The 18312-nt window shown below is 56.7% G+C and overlaps 1 protein-coding gene across 1 annotated transcript in view; it reads right to left on the bottom strand.

The window, feature by feature from the left end:
- Nucleotides 1-18312, bottom strand: part of LOC309447232 (uncharacterized protein) — a gene marked incomplete at its 5' end in the record, with an annotated part of 49830 nt that overhangs the window by 8485 nt on the left and 23033 nt on the right. Inside the window, 40 exons of the mRNA XM_082067635.1 lie at nucleotides 245-298; nucleotides 716-769; nucleotides 1000-1053; nucleotides 1188-1241; nucleotides 1542-1649; nucleotides 1920-1973; nucleotides 2391-2498; nucleotides 2741-2794; nucleotides 3000-3053; nucleotides 3301-3354; nucleotides 3646-3753; nucleotides 4061-4105; nucleotides 4397-4441; nucleotides 4621-4674; nucleotides 5322-5375; nucleotides 5585-5638; nucleotides 5834-5887; nucleotides 6307-6360; nucleotides 7045-7089; nucleotides 7321-7374; nucleotides 7982-8026; nucleotides 8231-8284; nucleotides 8556-8609; nucleotides 9538-9645; nucleotides 10076-10129; nucleotides 10689-10733; nucleotides 11326-11379; nucleotides 11604-11648; nucleotides 12304-12357; nucleotides 12657-12701; nucleotides 12792-12845; nucleotides 13175-13219; nucleotides 13983-14036; nucleotides 14266-14310; nucleotides 14434-14487; nucleotides 15767-15820; nucleotides 16542-16649; nucleotides 17460-17513; nucleotides 17969-18022; nucleotides 18153-18191. Of these exons, the coding sequence (XP_081923761.1) occupies nucleotides 245-298; nucleotides 716-769; nucleotides 1000-1053; nucleotides 1188-1241; nucleotides 1542-1649; nucleotides 1920-1973; nucleotides 2391-2498; nucleotides 2741-2794; nucleotides 3000-3053; nucleotides 3301-3354; nucleotides 3646-3753; nucleotides 4061-4105; nucleotides 4397-4441; nucleotides 4621-4674; nucleotides 5322-5375; nucleotides 5585-5638; nucleotides 5834-5887; nucleotides 6307-6360; nucleotides 7045-7089; nucleotides 7321-7374; nucleotides 7982-8026; nucleotides 8231-8284; nucleotides 8556-8609; nucleotides 9538-9645; nucleotides 10076-10129; nucleotides 10689-10733; nucleotides 11326-11379; nucleotides 11604-11648; nucleotides 12304-12357; nucleotides 12657-12701; nucleotides 12792-12845; nucleotides 13175-13219; nucleotides 13983-14036; nucleotides 14266-14310; nucleotides 14434-14487; nucleotides 15767-15820; nucleotides 16542-16649; nucleotides 17460-17513; nucleotides 17969-18022; nucleotides 18153-18191 (2334 nt within the window). The remainder of the gene's footprint in view (nucleotides 1-244; nucleotides 299-715; nucleotides 770-999; nucleotides 1054-1187; nucleotides 1242-1541; nucleotides 1650-1919; nucleotides 1974-2390; nucleotides 2499-2740; nucleotides 2795-2999; nucleotides 3054-3300; nucleotides 3355-3645; nucleotides 3754-4060; nucleotides 4106-4396; nucleotides 4442-4620; nucleotides 4675-5321; nucleotides 5376-5584; nucleotides 5639-5833; nucleotides 5888-6306; nucleotides 6361-7044; nucleotides 7090-7320; nucleotides 7375-7981; nucleotides 8027-8230; nucleotides 8285-8555; nucleotides 8610-9537; nucleotides 9646-10075; nucleotides 10130-10688; nucleotides 10734-11325; nucleotides 11380-11603; nucleotides 11649-12303; nucleotides 12358-12656; nucleotides 12702-12791; nucleotides 12846-13174; nucleotides 13220-13982; nucleotides 14037-14265; nucleotides 14311-14433; nucleotides 14488-15766; nucleotides 15821-16541; nucleotides 16650-17459; nucleotides 17514-17968; nucleotides 18023-18152; nucleotides 18192-18312) is intronic.

The following is an 18312-nucleotide window of genomic DNA, read 5'->3' as shown; positions in this document are numbered from 1 at the left end:
TTTAATAGCTGTATTAAAGTGCCTTTAAGGAGCTTTGGCTCTAGGAAAGCCAAGGAAATGATGACTCAGTTAAAGCCATTGCTGGGCAGGACACAGGAGATGTGTCCCGGCACTCCGGCTGGCAGAGGCCACTTTGTGGCTACCCCAGCAGGTGATACCCAGCCCCAGGCTCTGCTGCTCCATCACAAGGTATGACCAAACCTCTTTTCCAGGGATGTTTTGCCAGAGCAGGGCTGGTACTCACCACCAGACCAGGCTTGCCGCTGTCTCCCTTGACTCCATCGTCTCCAGCAAGTCCCTGCGGGGTTGTTGGGGATTTAGAATCAGCCTCTCACCACCATGTGCGTGGTGCTCAGGTCCTCTGTGAGTATTTTAAGCATCATCTCCCTTGCAGCATATTCAGCTGCCCAAGGGTCATGCCCAGGCAGCACCTGGCTCCGTATGGGAGTGGATGTGATGTGACAGCAAGAGCGGCTCTTCCCCAAGGCACCCCTGGGTGTCAAACTGAAATGGTCTCACTTTTGGGGTGAGGGCATGTAAGTATCTCCTGGGAGTCAGTACCAAGCTGTGAGGCATTAAAACCCCCTTCTCACTGCTGAACCCCCTGGCCTGCATAGTTAAGGGGCAATAAATCCTTTGGGCTTTTGTTTGTGTTGGTAACAGCGAAGCACTGGGAAAGCTTTTGGGAGCTCTACAAGATCCTGGGCATCGATACCTCGAATCCAGCAGCACCAGCAGGTCCATTCATGCCTCGTGGCCCTGGATCTCCCTGGGGAAGGAGGAGATACAGTTCTGTCCCTGGCAAAGCCCTTCCTTGCCTCGTTGACTTTGGATCTCAGGCAAGAAAGCAGGGAGCGTCCCCATGGCAGGTCCCGCAGGTCACCAGCCTGCCCAGGCCTGACCCAGCCCCAGCACGTGGCAGAAAGCGGAGCTTGGGAAAAGACCAGAAAAAGGCTTTTCACCCAGAGATGAAGGGTCGGAGCCATCACCCTGCTGTACCTTCACTCCCTCGGGTCCGTCGTGCCCAGGAGGACCTCGGAGACCAGTCACACCCTGTTAAGGGCACAAGCAAAGGAGCCACATTGACTCAACCCTGCCCAGTGCTCCCAGTCACAGCCATGTCCCCCCACCTGCCACGCCAGGTCTGTGATCAGCCGAAACAGGAGGAGGGACATGAGCTGACTTACAAACCATCCTCTGGCTCCAGCGGATCCTGCAGCTCCGGTGACACCGACCTGGCCCTGGGACAGAGCAGAGCCAGGCTCAGCGGGGTCCCAGCCCCAGGGGGCTGGAGGCAGCACCAACCCCAGCTGCCTACTAAGTTTAAACCATCCCCTTGTACCAACAAGACCCAGTTTTGGTGTCATGTCTGTGAGCCATGAAGCTCCCTATATTTACAGAGATTTGCCAGTTCCCAGTATTTTCTGCAGCCCAAGGTTTCCCGTTGGGGGTGAGCCTCGCTCCTTGGCACCCAGCACCCAACCACCCGCCTGGGGGACACAGGGAACCCGGGGGCTGGGGCAGCTCCTCACTGTACTTGCCAGCAAACCTTCCTGGCCCTTCTCTCCTTTGTGGCCTTTTTCTCCAATTTCTCCCGCAGCAGCTCCTGGACCAGGTGCTCCAGGAAGACCCCTGGGGCCAGTGTCACCCTGCTCGGGGATGGAGACAGAGGTGTCACCACAGAAGAAAAGAAAAATAGCAATTAAATGAGCCTCTGCATGGAGACAACGTGTTTCACCCTTTCAGTGGGTGCTGCAAACCTGAGGGTGCTCAGGAGAGGTGCTGATGCCAGGTCTGAGCCCCATATCTCCAGTGGTCCACAGCCACAGGGACACCCCTGTCCTGCTCTGCCCCCATCACACCAAACCAAGCAGCTATGGGTGTCCCCAAGGAGGGACAGCATTAGGGGCACTCCTCACCTTCTGTCCCTGTGGTCCTGGCTCACCCGGGTCTCCAGCATCACCAGTGTCACCCTGCCCGGAGGGGAAATATCAGCATCAGATGAGCCGTTGCTCCCCAGCCCTGTCCCGGCAGGGTTAAAAACTGAGCTCTGACTTCCACAGGCTTCCCCCCGCTCCTCTGGCTGGGATTTTGGTGCTGGGTATGAGACAGCCCCACAGTGTCACCTGCCCCAGGAGGCCACCCCCAGCCATGACCCATGCCAGCCCAAAAGCAAGTGAGAACAAAATGTTGAGCACAGCACCTTACCCAGCAAGGAAACCCCAAAGCATCAGCCCCCACCTTCCCCAGGGGCACCTCAGCCTGCCTGCGGCAAAGCCGTAGCAGGGCAGCTGTTCAGAGCACTGACACCTCTGCTGTCCCCATCCCATCCCCTGGCAGGGACACTGGTGGGCAGTGGTGACCACTCTTGTGTCACCCGGCTCACCTACCTCCTTCCCTCGCTCCCCGGGCCTCCCTGGTGGCCCCTCTGGGCCATTGTCTCCCGGCTCTCCAGGATCCCCACTAACGCCTGGAGCTCCGCAGGTTCCTGCCTCTCCCTGGATGGGATGAACACAACCAGCATTATTCTTGGCTGATTTTCCAGCTGAGCCTGGCTCTGGTCTCTGTCATTTCTCACTGCACAGACACCCCAGCTTTCCTTGTACCAGGTGTCCACAAACTTTGAGGGGACCCCAGACCCTTGCCCAGCAACATCAAACTCCAAGCATGAGCGTGCTGGAGGGGGATGATTTCAAAAAGCTCCACATGGATTTAGGTACCAGCCCCTGTGGGAACCCACCTGCTCGCCTTTGGGTCCTGGCTGACCCTCGGCTCCTGGTGGTCCTGGTGGTCCCTGGGGAGGAAACACACAGCCCAGCACGGCTCGTTTACCCCACGTTGCACAAAGCTTCTGGTTCAGCTAATGCAGACACAGCTTTAACCTTCAGCTTTAGTTGAGGATCAGCATCCTCCTCCCTTCGTTTCCCATCCCCAGGGTGGATCGCAGGGAGATGCAGGCTCTAGAGTGAGGGGAGGACAGGGCTCCCACACTGACGTACCTGCTCGCCATCCAGCCCGCTGACACCCGCTTCCCCAGGATGTCCCGTGTCACCCTGCCAGAGGACACACAGACATGAGCACAGGCAGCCCTGGTGGTCCTCCACACACAACCACCACTCCAGCCCCACAGGAGGGCTTGCACGGCTCTTATCTCACCTTGCACTTAAATCCCCATCCCACTGAGCAAAGCCAGTGGCCAAATTGGGAGGAAAACATCCCCTTTGGGCAACCAGAGTGAGCTGGGCAGCTCCTGACTCACAGGGCCAGCAAGGGGAACCAAAGCACATTCTCTGACCTTACCTTCTCTCCTCTCATCCCTGAAGGCCCTTCAGGTCCATTTGGACCTTCCCGTCCCTGAAAACAAACAGTCCACATCAGCAGCAAGGTATCGCCTTCAATCATGAAGCCTTCGCAGCTCCTGAGCATGGGTGGCAGAGGCTGGGATCCCGCATCCCATCACATCCCCATGGACAGAAAAACAACTCACAGCTTCTCCAGACCCCTTGCGCCAGCTGCCCTTTCCCTTCCCTTTCTGCAGGTGCTTTTGGAAGCTCCCCAAAAGTGTTGCACCAGCAAAATTGTTGCACCTGACTGAGGCAGGAGATCATATTGGGCATCAATTGAAGGAGCCACATCTGCACTCACCGGGTACCCAGGTAGGCCAGCAGCACCAGCCACTCCAGGAGCCCCCATTTCTCCTGCTGAGCCAGGTTTCCCGGGGACACCATCCAGCCCCCGTGGGCCAGGGACACCCTGCAAGGCCAAAAGGTGACTTAGCACCTGGAAACACAGTGCAGGGTGCAGCTCCAGGGAGGTCAGTGCCAGTGGGAGCCCCGTGCCTGAAGCAGTTGTGGTACCAGTGGTACAGTACATCACTGTGTGTGCAGGAGGCCACTGCTGTCCCCTTGCCCAACTTGTGACCACCCAGCTACCCATGCAGGGTTTGGGTCATTCTCTGCCCTGTGACCAGACCAGTGTGGGCACCCATCTTTCACCCCATGGTCCATCACCCATCTTCAGCCCACAGAGCATCTCTGTGAGCTACAACTCTCCCACTTACCGGCAGCCCTGGAAGCCCTCGAGGACCTGGGTCTCCTGCTCTGCCCTGAAACAAGAAGGGTGCTCAGCAGCGTGGGGACACAGGGGACCATGGGCAGGGTCAAGTTTTGCTTGGACAAACCCCGCATGCCCAGGCCAGCTCAGCTGTGTCCATGCAGCAGCACAACAAAACCCAGCTGGCAATGAGCAGGACCAGGGTCTTGCCTGCTCCTACAAATGGGTTTGGGGTCTATGTTGCTAAAGCACACAGTATATATTGTAGAATATTGCACATCCATGCGGGATGGCAGGGGAGGGAGTGGAGTGAGCTGGGTACATGGGAGCACACAAGCCCTACCTGGGAGCCGGGAGCACCTCGTGGACCAGGGGGACCTGGCAGGGCCTGTGGGAGGAGAAGGCAATGACAGCCCCACACCACAGCCCCCACTGCTCCCCTCCCAGTTTAGCCCCTTGATCCCTGTAGCAAAGGTTTCCCATTTTCCTACAGGAAGCCCAGCAAAGGCCACTTGCTCTGTGCTGGGGGGAATGGAGCTGCCCAGGGCGGCAGCAAAGAGCACTCACCTTGGGACCAGCTTTTCCTGGAAATCCCGGTGGGCCTTGGGCTCCCCTTTCCCCCTGTTGGGAGGCAAGAAAGATTTCCTTTCTGCTGTTATGTTTTAATGCAGTAAACTCTTAAAGAAAAAAACAATCCAGCTGCCTGATGTCTTATAACAAACTAAGGGAGTTTGGGCAGACGAAGTGCTGGACAACCAACAGTTCACCCAACATACATTCATAGAAACATAGAATAGTTTGGGCTGAAGGGCCCTTCCCAGCTCCCCCAGTCCCCCCCTGCCATGACAGGGACATCTTCACCAGCTCAGGTTGCTCAGAGCCCCGTCCAGCCTGGCCTGGGATGTCTCCAGGGATGGTTCATCCACCACCTCTCTGGCCAGCCTGGGCCAGGCTCTCACCACCCTCAGGGCCAACAATTTCTTCCTTATGTCCAGCCTGAATCTCCCCTCCTTTAGTTTAAAACCATCACCCCTTATACTATCATAACAGGCCCTGCTAAAAAGTCTGTCCCCATCTTTCTTACAGAATGTGGGAGCCACCTGCAGCCGTTCCCCTCCTGCCACCTGCCTGGCATGGCTGATGGAGACCATTCACAAACATCACCCAAACCATCACTGCGTTCAACAGCCCAACCCAGAAACATTGCTGAAGCCTGGACCCCCACCCTGGCGCATCCCTCACCCCAGTGCTGGACCTCCCAGCGCTACCTTGTCCCCCCTGCGCCCCGGCCTGCCGCGGTCACCAGCAAGTCCTGGGTAGCCCTGCGGAGAGGATGGCGTTAGGAGGCAGCCAGGGCATCTCCAGGGTTTGGGGGAAGGTGGATGCCAAGGCTGAGCTCTGGCCTGGGGACAGACAGGACCCTGGCACCACGGGAGCACTGCCTGGTGGCAACACCATGTCCCCCCAACCCAGCTGCTGCCCATGGGCAGGCAGGACTGTCCCCCCCTCCATGGGCAGCTCCGTCACTCACGTAGGTGCCAACAGGTCCCTGCAGCCCCTCCAAGCCAGGTTTCCCGGGCAGGCCCTGCCAGGCGAGACAAGGGCATTAACAAAGCTCCGCTCCCGGGCATCTTCCCAGCCTTGGTGTCCACATCTGTGCTCGTGCAACCTCACAGGTTCCCCCATGGCTGCCCAGAGCCTCTCAGGGCTGTTCACCCTCATCACTGCCCCAACCAGCCCTCCCAGCACATTCATGCCCACCCCAAGACCCAGCTCTCACCTTTGGGCCCAGGGAACCCGGGTCTCCATCAGGGCCAGGTTTTCCCAGGGAACCCTTTGGAAATATTTGGGAAGGAGGTGTCACTCAAAAGGCTGAGATGAGACAAGCCCCACTGAACCCCTCTCCTGCTTCTGTACTCACAGACAGGTGTGACCTGCTCCAAAACGGGTTGTTGGGGCTGGTGTCCCCCATGAGACCTCACTAGGCTTGGAGAAGCTGCAAAGCCCCTTGTGCAGCCTGATTCTCTCCAGAAACTATTCTGCTCTTCCCCACCCCCAGCTATTCCTGCCACTGAGGCTTCTTTACGGTTTTTAATAAGAAAAGATCCTCTGTCGGTCCACAAAGAGGGGACAATCCTTTATCCCCCACCAGTGGCATCCATCCTTGCTGGACACCTCACTGACTTCCCACCCATGCTGCTTGGCAGACTAAGTAAAAAGTAGGATTCACGCAGAAAGAAGGTTTTTCCTTACTATCGATCCAGGAGGTCCTGCGTGTCCACGAGCCCCTTGCGAGCCAGCAAAACCCTGGGAGAAAGGGCAGAAGTTGAGCAATGGAGAGAAGGCAGGAGGGATGGAAAGGCTTTTCCCTGGGAGTTTGTGGTCCGAGACCAACCCAAAGCCAAGCCCAGTGCCCAGGAGAACAGCTCAGCCCATCAAAGGCAGTGCTGGAGCTTCCCACTTCAAACCAGCTCTTTGGTTCTTATTGCTGAAGTAGAGCGGCTGTGTGTGCACAGAAAACACCCACACGCACAGCCAGACAGCTCACAGCAAATTCAGAGCATCCTTTCGACCCAGAGCAGAACATTTTTCATATTTTGTGTTGAGGGAAACGTCAGGTTGGTTTTGGTTTTGTTTTTTGTTTTGTTTGTTTTTGTTTTCCCCTTTCGCATCTCAGAGAAAGAATAAACAAACCCTACAGAAGGGAAAACTTGCTGCCAGCCCAGGTCTTGCTGATTGGCCTGTTTTGGATAGGAGCATCAGGGATAAGCAATCATTTTGCAATAGCCAGTACTTAAACGTGCTGCTCTGTTTCCGTTCAGCACAATACTCGGCAGGTCCCTGCCTGCAGCCGCAGCCAGAGGAGCACCTGGGCCACCCACCACCCGCACCCCATCCCACGGACATGCTTTTGGTGCACATCCCCAAGGGGAGAGAGCTGAGCAGAGGGGATGAAGGGCAGAAATCAGGCAGCCATGCAATTCTACTCACTGGTGGTCCCCTCCTGCCTGGGCTGCCCGTGGTTCCTGGGAGACCCTGTATCACAAGGCAGGTGATGATGAGGATGGGGAGGCAGAACCGCCTCTCCCAGTCCCACCGTGCCAGCCCACACACATAGCGATGTCCAAAATGGTTTCAAGGGCTTGACCTGTGTGGCCACAGGGATGGAGGAGTTGGAAAGTTCCCCCCCTTGCTGGGCTTTGTTAGCCCTCTTGACACAACCCCCCGCCCCAGCCCTCACCCAAGTACAGAGTGGAGGATGGGAACCTGGGTACCAGGCTTTCCTTCTGCGCCTTCTGCTCCTGGGATGCCCCGCAAGCCCTGCAAGTAGAGTCTGGTCTCAAGAAAGGGGAGTCCCACAGCTGGGTGCCCTCACCAAGGGTTCATCCAGCCCCACAGCTCCCCTCCAGTATTAAAAACTGCTGAATCGACGATGACATGGGCCCCTGGGTGCTCATCTGGCCTATACTGAGCCCCGGGTTCGTTAGCGCACAGCTCATCCCTGCACAGCTCCTCCTGCTCCATCCCACCTCAGGATGCGATTGCTGGGAAATAACAAGTGTGGGAGGAAAACCGCTCTTACTGTGAACTCTCTGACCGTGTATTTTACCCCCTCTTGCCCCAGCTATTTATTCCTGGCTCCTTCACCAAGTACAGCTTCACAGGATTTTCTTATAAAGTTGTTATTTCCTGAATTTTCTATGCCCACGGGAGGAGGGAAGTTGTTGCAGGTGGATTGTCAAAATGCTGTGTGCAATGTGCAAAAGCCCAAGCTGCTCATCTCCAACTTATTCTGTTCAAATTCCTAAGCAGAGCCTGACCCTGTGATCTATCCACACTTGGGAATGCTGCTCCCCGAGAACTGGCTTCCCTGTCCCAGCACCGACAGCACCATGTGCCAGCACAGGGACATGGGACATCTACTCACGGGCAGCCCGGGGTCTCCAACCAGCCCACGCTGGCCCACGCGGCCCTGCAAAACAGCAAACATTAGGAAAAGCATCCTTCTGCCAGCAATAACACTGCATATTTTGGGTCCTTCCCATGGCAAAGCTGCCCCCAAGGTGCCCCATCTCTGCCCCAAGCCGCCCGGCAAGGGGGCTGCAGGGTTGTTTCAATCTCTCACAGCCAAAGATGCTCCAACATTCAGCTACAAGTACCAGCACCCATTAGTTACCCGGGCTCCCCGTGGTCCTGGGGTTCCCTTTGGGCCATCAGGTCCTCGGCCTCCCTAAAATTCACAGGGAGGGACACATGGTCACTTGGGTCACCCTGCAGCACCTCCCAAACCCCCCAATCCCAGGACTCATCCAGCCTCCACCACCTCGGTGGGTGGTGTGGGGCTGTGGCAGGCGCAGGCATGTCACGGAGGGGTGGGGGAACAAGAGGCTGTGGGTGCAGCATGATGCTGTCCCCTGGGTGCTGGGAACGTGCAGGAGGTCACAGGCAGGGTGGCCACATCCCTCCATGGGGAAGCAGGGGACACAATGGCTGGCACTGACCTTGGGTCCCTCGCTGCTGTTCAGCCCTGCCAGGCCCATCTGGCCTTCCTGCCCCTGCAAGGAGAGAGGAGAAGAGTCCGTCAGACTCCTCGGGAGCCCAATCTGACCCACGTGTCAACAGGTGCCACAATTCAACTGTGCCCTTGGTTTGAGCTGTTTCCTTTCCCTTTGCTGGGACGCTCTCTGCCTACAGAAAAGCTCCCTGCATTTGAGCTCCTCACACCAAGAGGTGCTGGAGTGAGTTCAGAAAAGGGAGCGGAGCTGGTGAGGGGCTGGAGCACAAGTGTGATGGGAGCGGCTGAGGGACCTGGGGGGTTCAACTGGAGAACAGGAGCTGAGGGGAGACCTTCTGATCTCTGAACTGCCTGAAAGGAGCTTGAAGCCGGGGGGGGTCGGGCTCTGCTCCCCAGGAACAAGCGCCACGAGCAGAGGAAATGGCCTCAAGTTGTGCCAGGGGAGGTTGAGGTTGGATGTGGGGAACAATTTCTTCCCCAAAGGGCTGTGGGGCATTGGAACAGGCTGCCCAGGGCAGTGCTGGAGTCACCATCCCTGGAGGGTTGGACAGACGGACATGAGGTTCTCAGGGACACGGGCCAGTGCCAGGGGTGGGTTAATGGCTGGACTTGATGATTGAGGGTCCTTTCCAACCAAAATGATTTTATGAAACACCAGTACTGCCAGGTGGGCTTTTGACTAGGGCGAGCCTTCAGCCCATGGAAGGAGGAAGAGGGTGGTGGAGATGCCCAGGATGCTGGAGGGGAGCCAGGATCAGGCAGCAGGAGAGAGCAGCACTGCATGATACGGCTCTGGGATGGGTGCTGAGCCATGGCATCCATCGCTGGGCAGGGCTGGGACAAGGCAGCGCCGCCCACCCTGCCCACATCCTGCAGGGCTGCCCTCCCCACACCACCCACCCCATGGCGTGACACTGGGTGCACATGTGTCCCACCACGCGTCACCCCAGAGCAGCCACAGCACTTACCTCTGGTCCCCGGGGTCCTGCCGCACCGCGGGGGCCGGGAAAGCCCTGTGAGCCGACCTGGCCCCGAATCCCCGGGGGTCCTTCAGCTCCCTGTGCTCCGCGGGGACCCTGGGAGGAATAAGATGCAGAATGTCACAGTGGGGCTCACAGGGGCCCATCTCGCATGAGCTGCAAACAGGAGGGGGAGCTGGTGCCTGGGGCTCCCCCACCCGTGGACAGGAGACCCCCAAGAGCCCTTTGCTTGCTGTCCCACTTCTCTGTACCCCCAGATTTTGGCAGGAGGTTGCTCTGGGTGAACACTCCACAACCCTGCTTGGAGAGCATCCCTGGGGCAGTATAACATTTTTAAACAGCCAAAGCAAGACGGAGCAGGGAAGGATGGATCAGGGGCAGCAGCTCTCACAGTTCTCCAAAGCAAATGCCCCTGGGCACCTGGACATCCACACAAACTCATCCACTGGCGGGGAAATAGCACATTTGAACACCAGAAAGGGCAGCAGCTTGAGGAACTCCCCCCACAACCCTGGGTACATGGTACCTTGTCTCCTTTGGCTCCCAGGTCTCCCTTGGATCCACCTGGACCTCGACAGCCCTGCAAGAGCAGAGAGTAAGCTAAGGGAACCACGCTATGCTTCTCCTTGCAACCCAAGCGTGCTGTGCATGCGAAGAAAGTTTTGCCCCATTTAGATCAGAGCTTTGCTCCCAATGAGCCTTTTGGAGCTGAAAGTAACTACATGCAGGATCTGCTCCCCATGGCAGGGGAGATCCAGAACTTTTGGGTTTGTTCCTACCAAAGCATTAGTGCCACAGCACCCCGTGCCAATCCCATTCCCAGCACCCAGCTGCAGGATGATGATGAGCACCTTGTCCTCATCACTGTGCCCCTTGACACACATTAAAGCATTCCTGCTTCCCTTGCCACCTGCCCAAAGCAGAAAATAGCTTAAGGATGCACCATGGTGTCTCAAAGCTCCTTTTAGCAAAGCCAGGCAAGGCCAAGGGCAGCTCTGCCTTCCCAAAGCACTGCATTTGCCACCTATTCAAACGTCAAGTCTTAACACGGGCGTAGCACACAAAGCTGGTGCTTTGGGCTGCTGTAATGCAGCTCTCCTGCATCCCAAGCCAGACATGGCGTGAGTTCCATCACTCACCTGCTCTCCTTGGGCGCCTTTTGAACCTGGCAGCCCAATAAACCCCTTCAGAGGGAGACACAAAACACAAGTTAAAAAATGAAACAAAAAACACAGCAAAATATCACATGCCATGAACTCATGGAGGCTGGCGATGCTCCCACAGGTTGGGAAGATGTTGATGAATTGGAGACAAGGTTCAGCTTTGCAGAGCTGTTGCTGCTGATGCCACAGTGGGATTTGCTCCCCAATGGGGACCAGTGGATGCAAAAGCCCTCCCCAGGCTGCCCCCACCCACACAGCAGCCACTATCATGAGGATGAGGTTCCTGTTAGCCTCCAAAATGCACAACCCGCATCCCACCCTGCATCCATCGTTCCTCTCGCAAGGACCAGTTTTCAGCTCTGTGTGTCAGGGTTGCAGCAATGAGAAGCAAATGCACCGATGGCCATGCTCAGCTGGGACACCTGGGTGACGGGGGAGGCCAGGCTGCCCTGGCCTTGTCACCCTTGTCACCCCCAGCAGCCCTTGTGCCCCATCACCCCTGCAGGAGGCTAGGATGGCAGAGGGAGCAGGGCATCCCCCCTGGTGCTTTGGGGTGCTGCGAGGGGGAAGACAAGGGTACCCCGCACCCGGCCACCTGCTCCCATGGACTTACCCCAGGGCCCTCCTGTCCCAGCTGTCCCCTCAGCCCGGGGACACCGTCTGTGCCCTGCAAGAGCAGTGTAGGATCAGGGAGCATCCAACCCCACCGTGTTCCCCGATGGGGCTGCCAGGGACCTTCTGGCTTCATTTGTCAGGTCTGTTGCAAGTGCTGCCCCCTTTTCCCCTCAAAAAGCAGGGACAGGGACCCCTCACCCCAACTCTCATGTCCCTCCATGGAAGCCCTCAGGCTTCACCCCATAATGTCAAAACCAGTCAATGAGAAGCTCTTACGGTGTCTCCTTTGGGACCAGCTGATCCCTCTATCCCAGCTGGACCCTGAGGAAAAGAAAGGTGGGGGGGAGAGTTGAGAGAATCATGGAACAGTTTGTGTTGAAGGGCCCTTCCCAGCTCCCCCAGTGCCCCCCCTGCCATGAGCAGGGACATCTTCACCAGCTCAGGTTGCTCAGAGCCCCGTCCAGCCTGGCCTGGGATGTCTCCAGGAATGGTTCATCTACCACCTCTCTGGCCAACCTGGGCCAGGCTCTCACCACCCTCAGGGCCAACAATTTCTTCCTCATGTCCAGCCTGAATCTCCCCTCCTTTAGTTTACACCTTCACCCCATGTCCTACAAGGGCTAAGAAGAGGGATGCTGCTCACTGTCCTGCTCTGTGGATGAGCCCCCAGCCCAGAGGAACCCTGCCCGGTCCCCCAGGAGCTGTGTGTCACACTCCAGGGACCATGTCCCCATCAGCTCACCCTTCCCTTGGCCCGCCTCCTGCACATCCTGTCCACAGGGCATGGCCTTTCACACCCCTGCACCCCTCCTGGGGGGTCATAAAGACCTGCAGGGTCAAGGACTTTGTGCCCATTTGCCAACCCCCTGCCTGAGACAAGTCCCAGCAGCTCTGTCCTCGCTCAGCAAGTGCACAAGTGAGGGGACCCACACCTCAGGGACATGGTGAGCTCTGTGCCAGGACAGCACCTGCTTACCTGCAAGCCCCTGGGGCCGGGGGGGCCACGTCTGCCCTGCAAGCCCTGTGGTCCCTGCAAAAACAGTGGGGATTGACGAGCTGCCATTAGAATTAAATCCCCATGCACATTTGTAAAACCCCTCCTGGGAAAGACCACCCTGCTGAGTCCATGGGGAACCCCCCCCATCCATCGCTGTGAAGGGTATGGAAGGGATTCCCACCCCCCCATCTCAGCCTCTTTGCAGATTTTGGAGTGGGTTGAGATCACAACCCAGCTGGAGCAGACCCCTCCAAGCTGGGTGATCCTCAGGACACCCCCCAATCTGTCCCAAGACACCCCAAGTCTTCAGGTGCAGTCACATACCCACGTACCTGGGGGCCCCGGGGGCCAGGTAAGCCGGGGGGACCCATTTCTCCCTGGGGAGAGAGCAGGAGAGGGATGGGATGGGGTGAGTGCAGTGGCTAGAGAACCCCAAACAGCAAAGGGGGACAGCAGGACAGACCCACCTGAGAGCCATTGACACCTGGGCACCCCACTGCTCCCGGCTGGCCCGGCTCCCCCTGCAATGCCAGAGCAGGCTCAGCCCCACGGCCATGGGCACCAGGACGGGCCCCCCGGCACCTCTCATGGCAGTGGGGCAGCCCCAGGCTGGTGGGTGTGCTGGAAGGGCTTTGCTGGTGTGTGTTTGAACATCATTTGTAACACCATTTGTCCTTTTGCAATTTTCCACCCTCCACTACAAGGCGGCTGCACTTTCAGCAGGCACATCCTTTTCAGGTGGGCACCAGCAGAAGGGATGAAGGTGGGCAGGACATCATGGCACATCCCAGATGGCAGCGGCCCCCACCTGTGTTTCAGCAGCACTTTGAACCCCAAAGCTGTGACTTACCATGGGGCCAACAGGACCCGGGGCACCCACTGAGCCACCTTCTCCCTGGAGCAGGAGAGAAAGGATCCCAGTTCCAGCCTGTTTTGCTTTGATTCTCTCTTTTTAGTCTTCACATCCCAAATCCTCCGTTTTCTTTGCATCAAGCACCAGCTACTTGATGTCCCTACCTGGCCAGCCCCTACCTCCCCCACTTGCTTCATATTAGAAAGGTGTTTCCATCCACCACCACCAAACCACTTCAATTTTCTTCTTAAACCCTCCCCTGGCTGAGATTTCTCCCACAGCCGCGACAGCAGTGAAGCTATCAGCATGCTGACAGCAGCGTGGAAAAACCCAGGTGCCGGCAGCCTGGGAGTCATCTCAGCTGAAGGTGGTCACCGAAAATAAACCGCAAGGCAATGTGATCTGCGAAGGCTCATTTCTCTTATCACCAGCCAGGAGAACGAGCTGGGATGCAAACATCCATGCAGATGTTGTAGGCAAAGGGAGGCTCCTGCAGACATGCAGAGGGACAATGTGCCTGGTTGCTCCAGAGCAATTTCCCAATTAATAAGAGCTACTTCCAGGACAGACACAGATGCAAAAATGCAAAAGGATTATGGAGACGTAGGGTTTTTTTTTTCCCCTGAATGCTAAAAATAAAATAAGGGTTTTGTAAGATCAGACCACAAAGTAGGGGCACTGACCTGCAAAGCACAAGCCCTCCCTCCTGGGACATGTCTTTCCAGTGGGAGCAGCAGGAGAATGTGGCTCCTTGGGGAGGGTTAGTGACACAGAGAAAGCAAAACCCACCAGCAAACCCACTCACCTCCGGCCCCACGGGGCCCTGGAAGCCCATCGCACCCTTCAGACCCGACAGCCCCTGGGAGAAAAGACAGGAAAAAAGCATCAGTGAGGTGCCCACCCCGAGGCAGCAGCTGCCATTGTCCCATCATCGCAGAAGGGTCAGGGGGTCAGAGACCTCGAGGGCTCTGCCCAAAGCCAGGGAACATGGGATGGAGCCAGGGATGGAGCTGAGGCCACTGCAGAAAGAGGGACAGCTCAGGAAAGGGGATGGAGGGAAGGAGCCACCACAAGACACGTTAACTCACGTGAAGCCCAGCAGGACCCGGCAGGCCATTTTCTCCCTTCACTCCCTGGAAAAGCCAAGAGCAGCCTGAGTGATGGAGGATGGAGCTCGGGGTGGTGGGACAGCAGGGAGGGAACAACCCCCTGCCTGAGACAGGCAGGGCTGGAGGAGCAAGGACAGACACCCTCACCTTCGCTCCCTTCTCTCCTTTGTCCCCAGCTGCTCCAGGGTCTCCCAAAAAACCCTGAAACAGGAACAACAAGGATGTGTGAGCCCCAGCTGGACCATCAGAACCCAAAACGTGGCTGCTGTGCCCCACAAGACTTGTGCTAAATGAGGCAGCCCCAGAAGCAAAGCCTGGCTGCTTGTCCTCAGCACAGTGTCACTGCATTGTGGCCACCCCACACCTGTGTCCCAAGCTGGGATTGCACCACGCCATGCATGACGGTGACACAGAGGTGTCCCAGCACCGCCAGCGATGGGACAGGGCTCTCCATGGCACCAGGTGGCAGGGCCACGGCCATCACTAGTGCCTTGGGGACACCACGGTGCCCTGGGCTGCACATGGTGGCACCAGGGAAGGAAAAGAGCTTCATGGGGCAAAGCTTATGCATCCGCAGCTGCTGAGGGCTCAAGAACAGAGAGGTCAAGACCAAGGGCAAGAGATTCTCCTGGATGCTGGGATGAGGCTCATGGGCAGGAGGGTCTTAAGTGTGAGCCAGAAAAGATACACAAGGTGTTTCAAATAGATGGACCCAATTTCAAAGCCATATATTTCATGATGGCAACACATTACAATTACACAAAAAATTTACAAACAGTTTAATCAGTTATCTAGCCATAAGAACTTGAAACACTATGCCCTGCTCTTTCACGTGGCAAGAGTTTCATTCATGGGTGTTTTGTGGTTGCAGGGATACAGTGATTACAAATTAGGTCCATCTTTTTCAAACACCCTGTATGCTGCTTTGAAATTGGGTCCATCTTTTTGAACCCCCTTGTATCATAAGTGGCGTGGGATTGCTGTTTCAGAAAGAAGAAATCAGGTTTCAAACACCCCAGGCTGAGCAAACCTCAGAGAAGATCAGGGCCAGAATCTCTTGGTTAGGTCTGAACATTTTGGCTTAAAAAGGCTGGTGGGGGGAAAGGGAAAAAAAGCAATAGAAACCACTAATATTTGCTTTTTTATGGACATTCTATACCCTGGGTGACAAAGCCCTGACTGCAGTGCTATGCACCAGCAGCCCCCAAGCCCCCATGGGATGGGCAGCTGGGGACACTGAGCACTTGCCAGCTGGACCCTGCACAGCTGGAGGGTGACAACAGGGACCCCATGCTGTCCCCCAACATCAGGCTGACACGTGTGTGCCACAGGCTGGGAGGGTGGGACACGGGTACTGGGCACTGCTGGTGCAGTACCAGTGAAACCAGTAAACAAAAAGCTCTTACTGGTTGGCATTAAGTGTGTGTGCTGGACTGGGGCTGGCAGCGGATCGTGCCCATAGCAGATGAGAGCAGCTTACCTCTTCTCCCTTCTCACCAGCCATTCCCTGGTCACCCTGGAAGCCTTGTGGTCCCTGGGGAAAGGAGCACAGTGGGTGCTGGGGGGACACCCACCACCTCCCACCCCTGCCCGGCCCCATCCCACCTCCCCACTGCTGCCTCCTGCCCACAGCAACCCCTGTGTGGATTCCTGGGGGGCTGCTGAGACCCCAAAGCTCTCAGCACGGTCCAGTCCTTGTCATTATCCTCCAAAAGCCCCCTGAGAAACCTTCCAGCCCAGGTGCATTGCCCATATTCCCCAGGGATTGCTGCTGTGGGTCTGGAAAAGGGCAGGGACTGCCACACCGCAAAGTGACAACCTTCAGAGCTTGAATACTACCCAGGGAGTCTGTAATTCTCTCCCTCCCTCCCTCCCTCCCTCCCTTTCTCCTTCCTTCTCCTTCCTTCTTTCTTTCTTTCCCCCCCCTCTTTTCTCCTGTAAATGCAACAAGGAGGTTCGGATGCAGAAGAGAATCCCAGCCCTCATGCTCAGGAATGCTCAGGATCTGCAGCGCTCAGGTTGTCCCAGCTGCACCTGAACACACACATGTCATATTCTACAACTCTTTTTTTTGGGAAACATGAATCTTGAGGCACTAATCTGGGACTGCCTGGATTTGTAGGCTTCTTTTAGTTAAAGAAGGTAAGCGAACATGAAGAGCAGCAGCATTAGGAACCCCGTGTCTCCTGTTCAATGCTTGGGGCTGCGGTTCCCTCCCCAACACTGGCCATTCCAGGGCCCTGCCCGCAGCTCACCTGCTCTCCCGGCAGCCCCCACGGGCCAGGTTTGCCATCCAGGCCAGGGAAACCGTCCGAGCCGGGATAACCCGCACGTCCCGGCAAGCCCTGCAGCCCGGGCTCACCCTGGGGAGAAAAGCCAAGCATGGGAAATTAAAAAAAATCCACATCATTATGAAACTAATAAATTCAATCTGGAATAGTGTGTCCAGTTCTGGGCTCCTGGTTTAAGAAGGACAAGGAATAACTGGAGAGAGTCCAGTGGAGGGGCACAAAGTTGCTGAGGGGTCTGGAGCATCTTTGTGATGAGGAGACACTGAGAGAGCTGGGGCTGTGCAGCTGGAGAAGCTGAGAGGAATCTTATTGATGCTGATCAATATCTCAGGGTGGGTGTCAGAGGATGGACCAGACTCTGTTCAGTGGTGCCCAACGCCAGGGTGAGGGGCAACGGGCACAGACTGAAACACAGGAGGCTCCATGTGAACATGAGCAGAAACTTGTTTGCTGGGAGGTGCCAGAGCCTGGCCCAGGCTGCCCAGAGCGGGTGTGGAGTCTCCTTCTCTGAGACATTCAAACCCCCTGGAGCCACCTGTGTGATCTGCTCTGTGACCCTGCGTGAGCAGGGCTGGGCTGGGGGATCTGCAGAGGTCCCTTCAACCCAGCCAGGCTGGGATTCTCTGAGAAGGGTCCAGGGCACCACCTCCCATGCCCCTCAAACCAGGCACATGTTTCCTTGCACAGTTCCCAAACCAGCAGCAAATCTGTCACAGTTGTCCCTTGTCCAGCACTCCAGGGTTCCATCCCAGAGGGACAGGGTCTCAGAGGGTCCCCAGGACAGACCTTAGGGCTTACCCAACGTCTCCAAACCAGGTTGTCCCCACAACAAAGCCTCCCCTCCCCACCCCACAGCGGGGGTCCCCCGGCACCCCCACTCACCGTGTACCCCCGCTGGCCCTTCTCGCCTGGTTCCCCTGGATCTCCACCGGGTCCCTGTGCACAAACAGGGCTCAAGTCACCAAACGTGTCCCCCTTGTCCCAGCCCGTGGCGAAAGAAGCCAGAGCCCTGCAGTGGCTGTCACAGGACAATGAGCGATGCCCAGAGGTGGCCTTGGGAAGGGCAGAGTGGGAAGATTCACATTCACATCTGCCTGTCACCCTGGAGAGGGGGACATGGGACAGCTCAAGGACCTGATATCCCAGGAAGATAAACCAGCCGTGTCTGCCAACAAAACCCAGGGAATTAGATACCAAACATCACCCAGTTTTTGGTGGGAAGTAGACAAGTAAACCATTAGGCTTCTTTGAAACCCAGTCCCAAGGCCATAATTACAGAGATGCTTTTTGGGACAGCCCGGGGCTGTGGAAGTGGCTGGGGATGGACCAGGGGTGGCAGCAGGGTGACAATGAGGTGGCAGCGGGTGGACACCAGGGGTTTTCTTACTTACAGGTGCTCCTGTTTTCCCTGGATGTCCTGGGGGCCCAGGGGCTCCGGGTTTTCTCTGGATAAAAGAAAAAGAGAAGTTTAGGTAAAATAGATCTCGCTGCTGAAGACCCTGGAGAGAGAAAATCCCAGCTGACCAAGCCGAGGGAAAAATGAACCATGGAAAGTTATTGACAAGCGATACTCACCGGCCAGCCCGCATGCAGAAGCTGGTAAAATGACGATTGCTGAAAGGAGAATGGGAAAAAAAGCAAAATATAAACAAAAATTAAAATAACTCAAATCCCTTTTTGCTGGTTTCAAAGTCCTTTTCCTGTTGCTTGGGAAGACACAGCGATGACCCAGTCC

The sequence above is a fragment of the Streptopelia decaocto genome (genome assembly GCF_964273445.1).
Source record: "Streptopelia decaocto genome assembly, chromosome: 17".
Taxonomy (NCBI): Eukaryota; Metazoa; Chordata; class Aves; order Columbiformes; family Columbidae; genus Streptopelia; species Streptopelia decaocto.
This window is presented reverse-complemented; position numbering and strand designations above follow the sequence as displayed.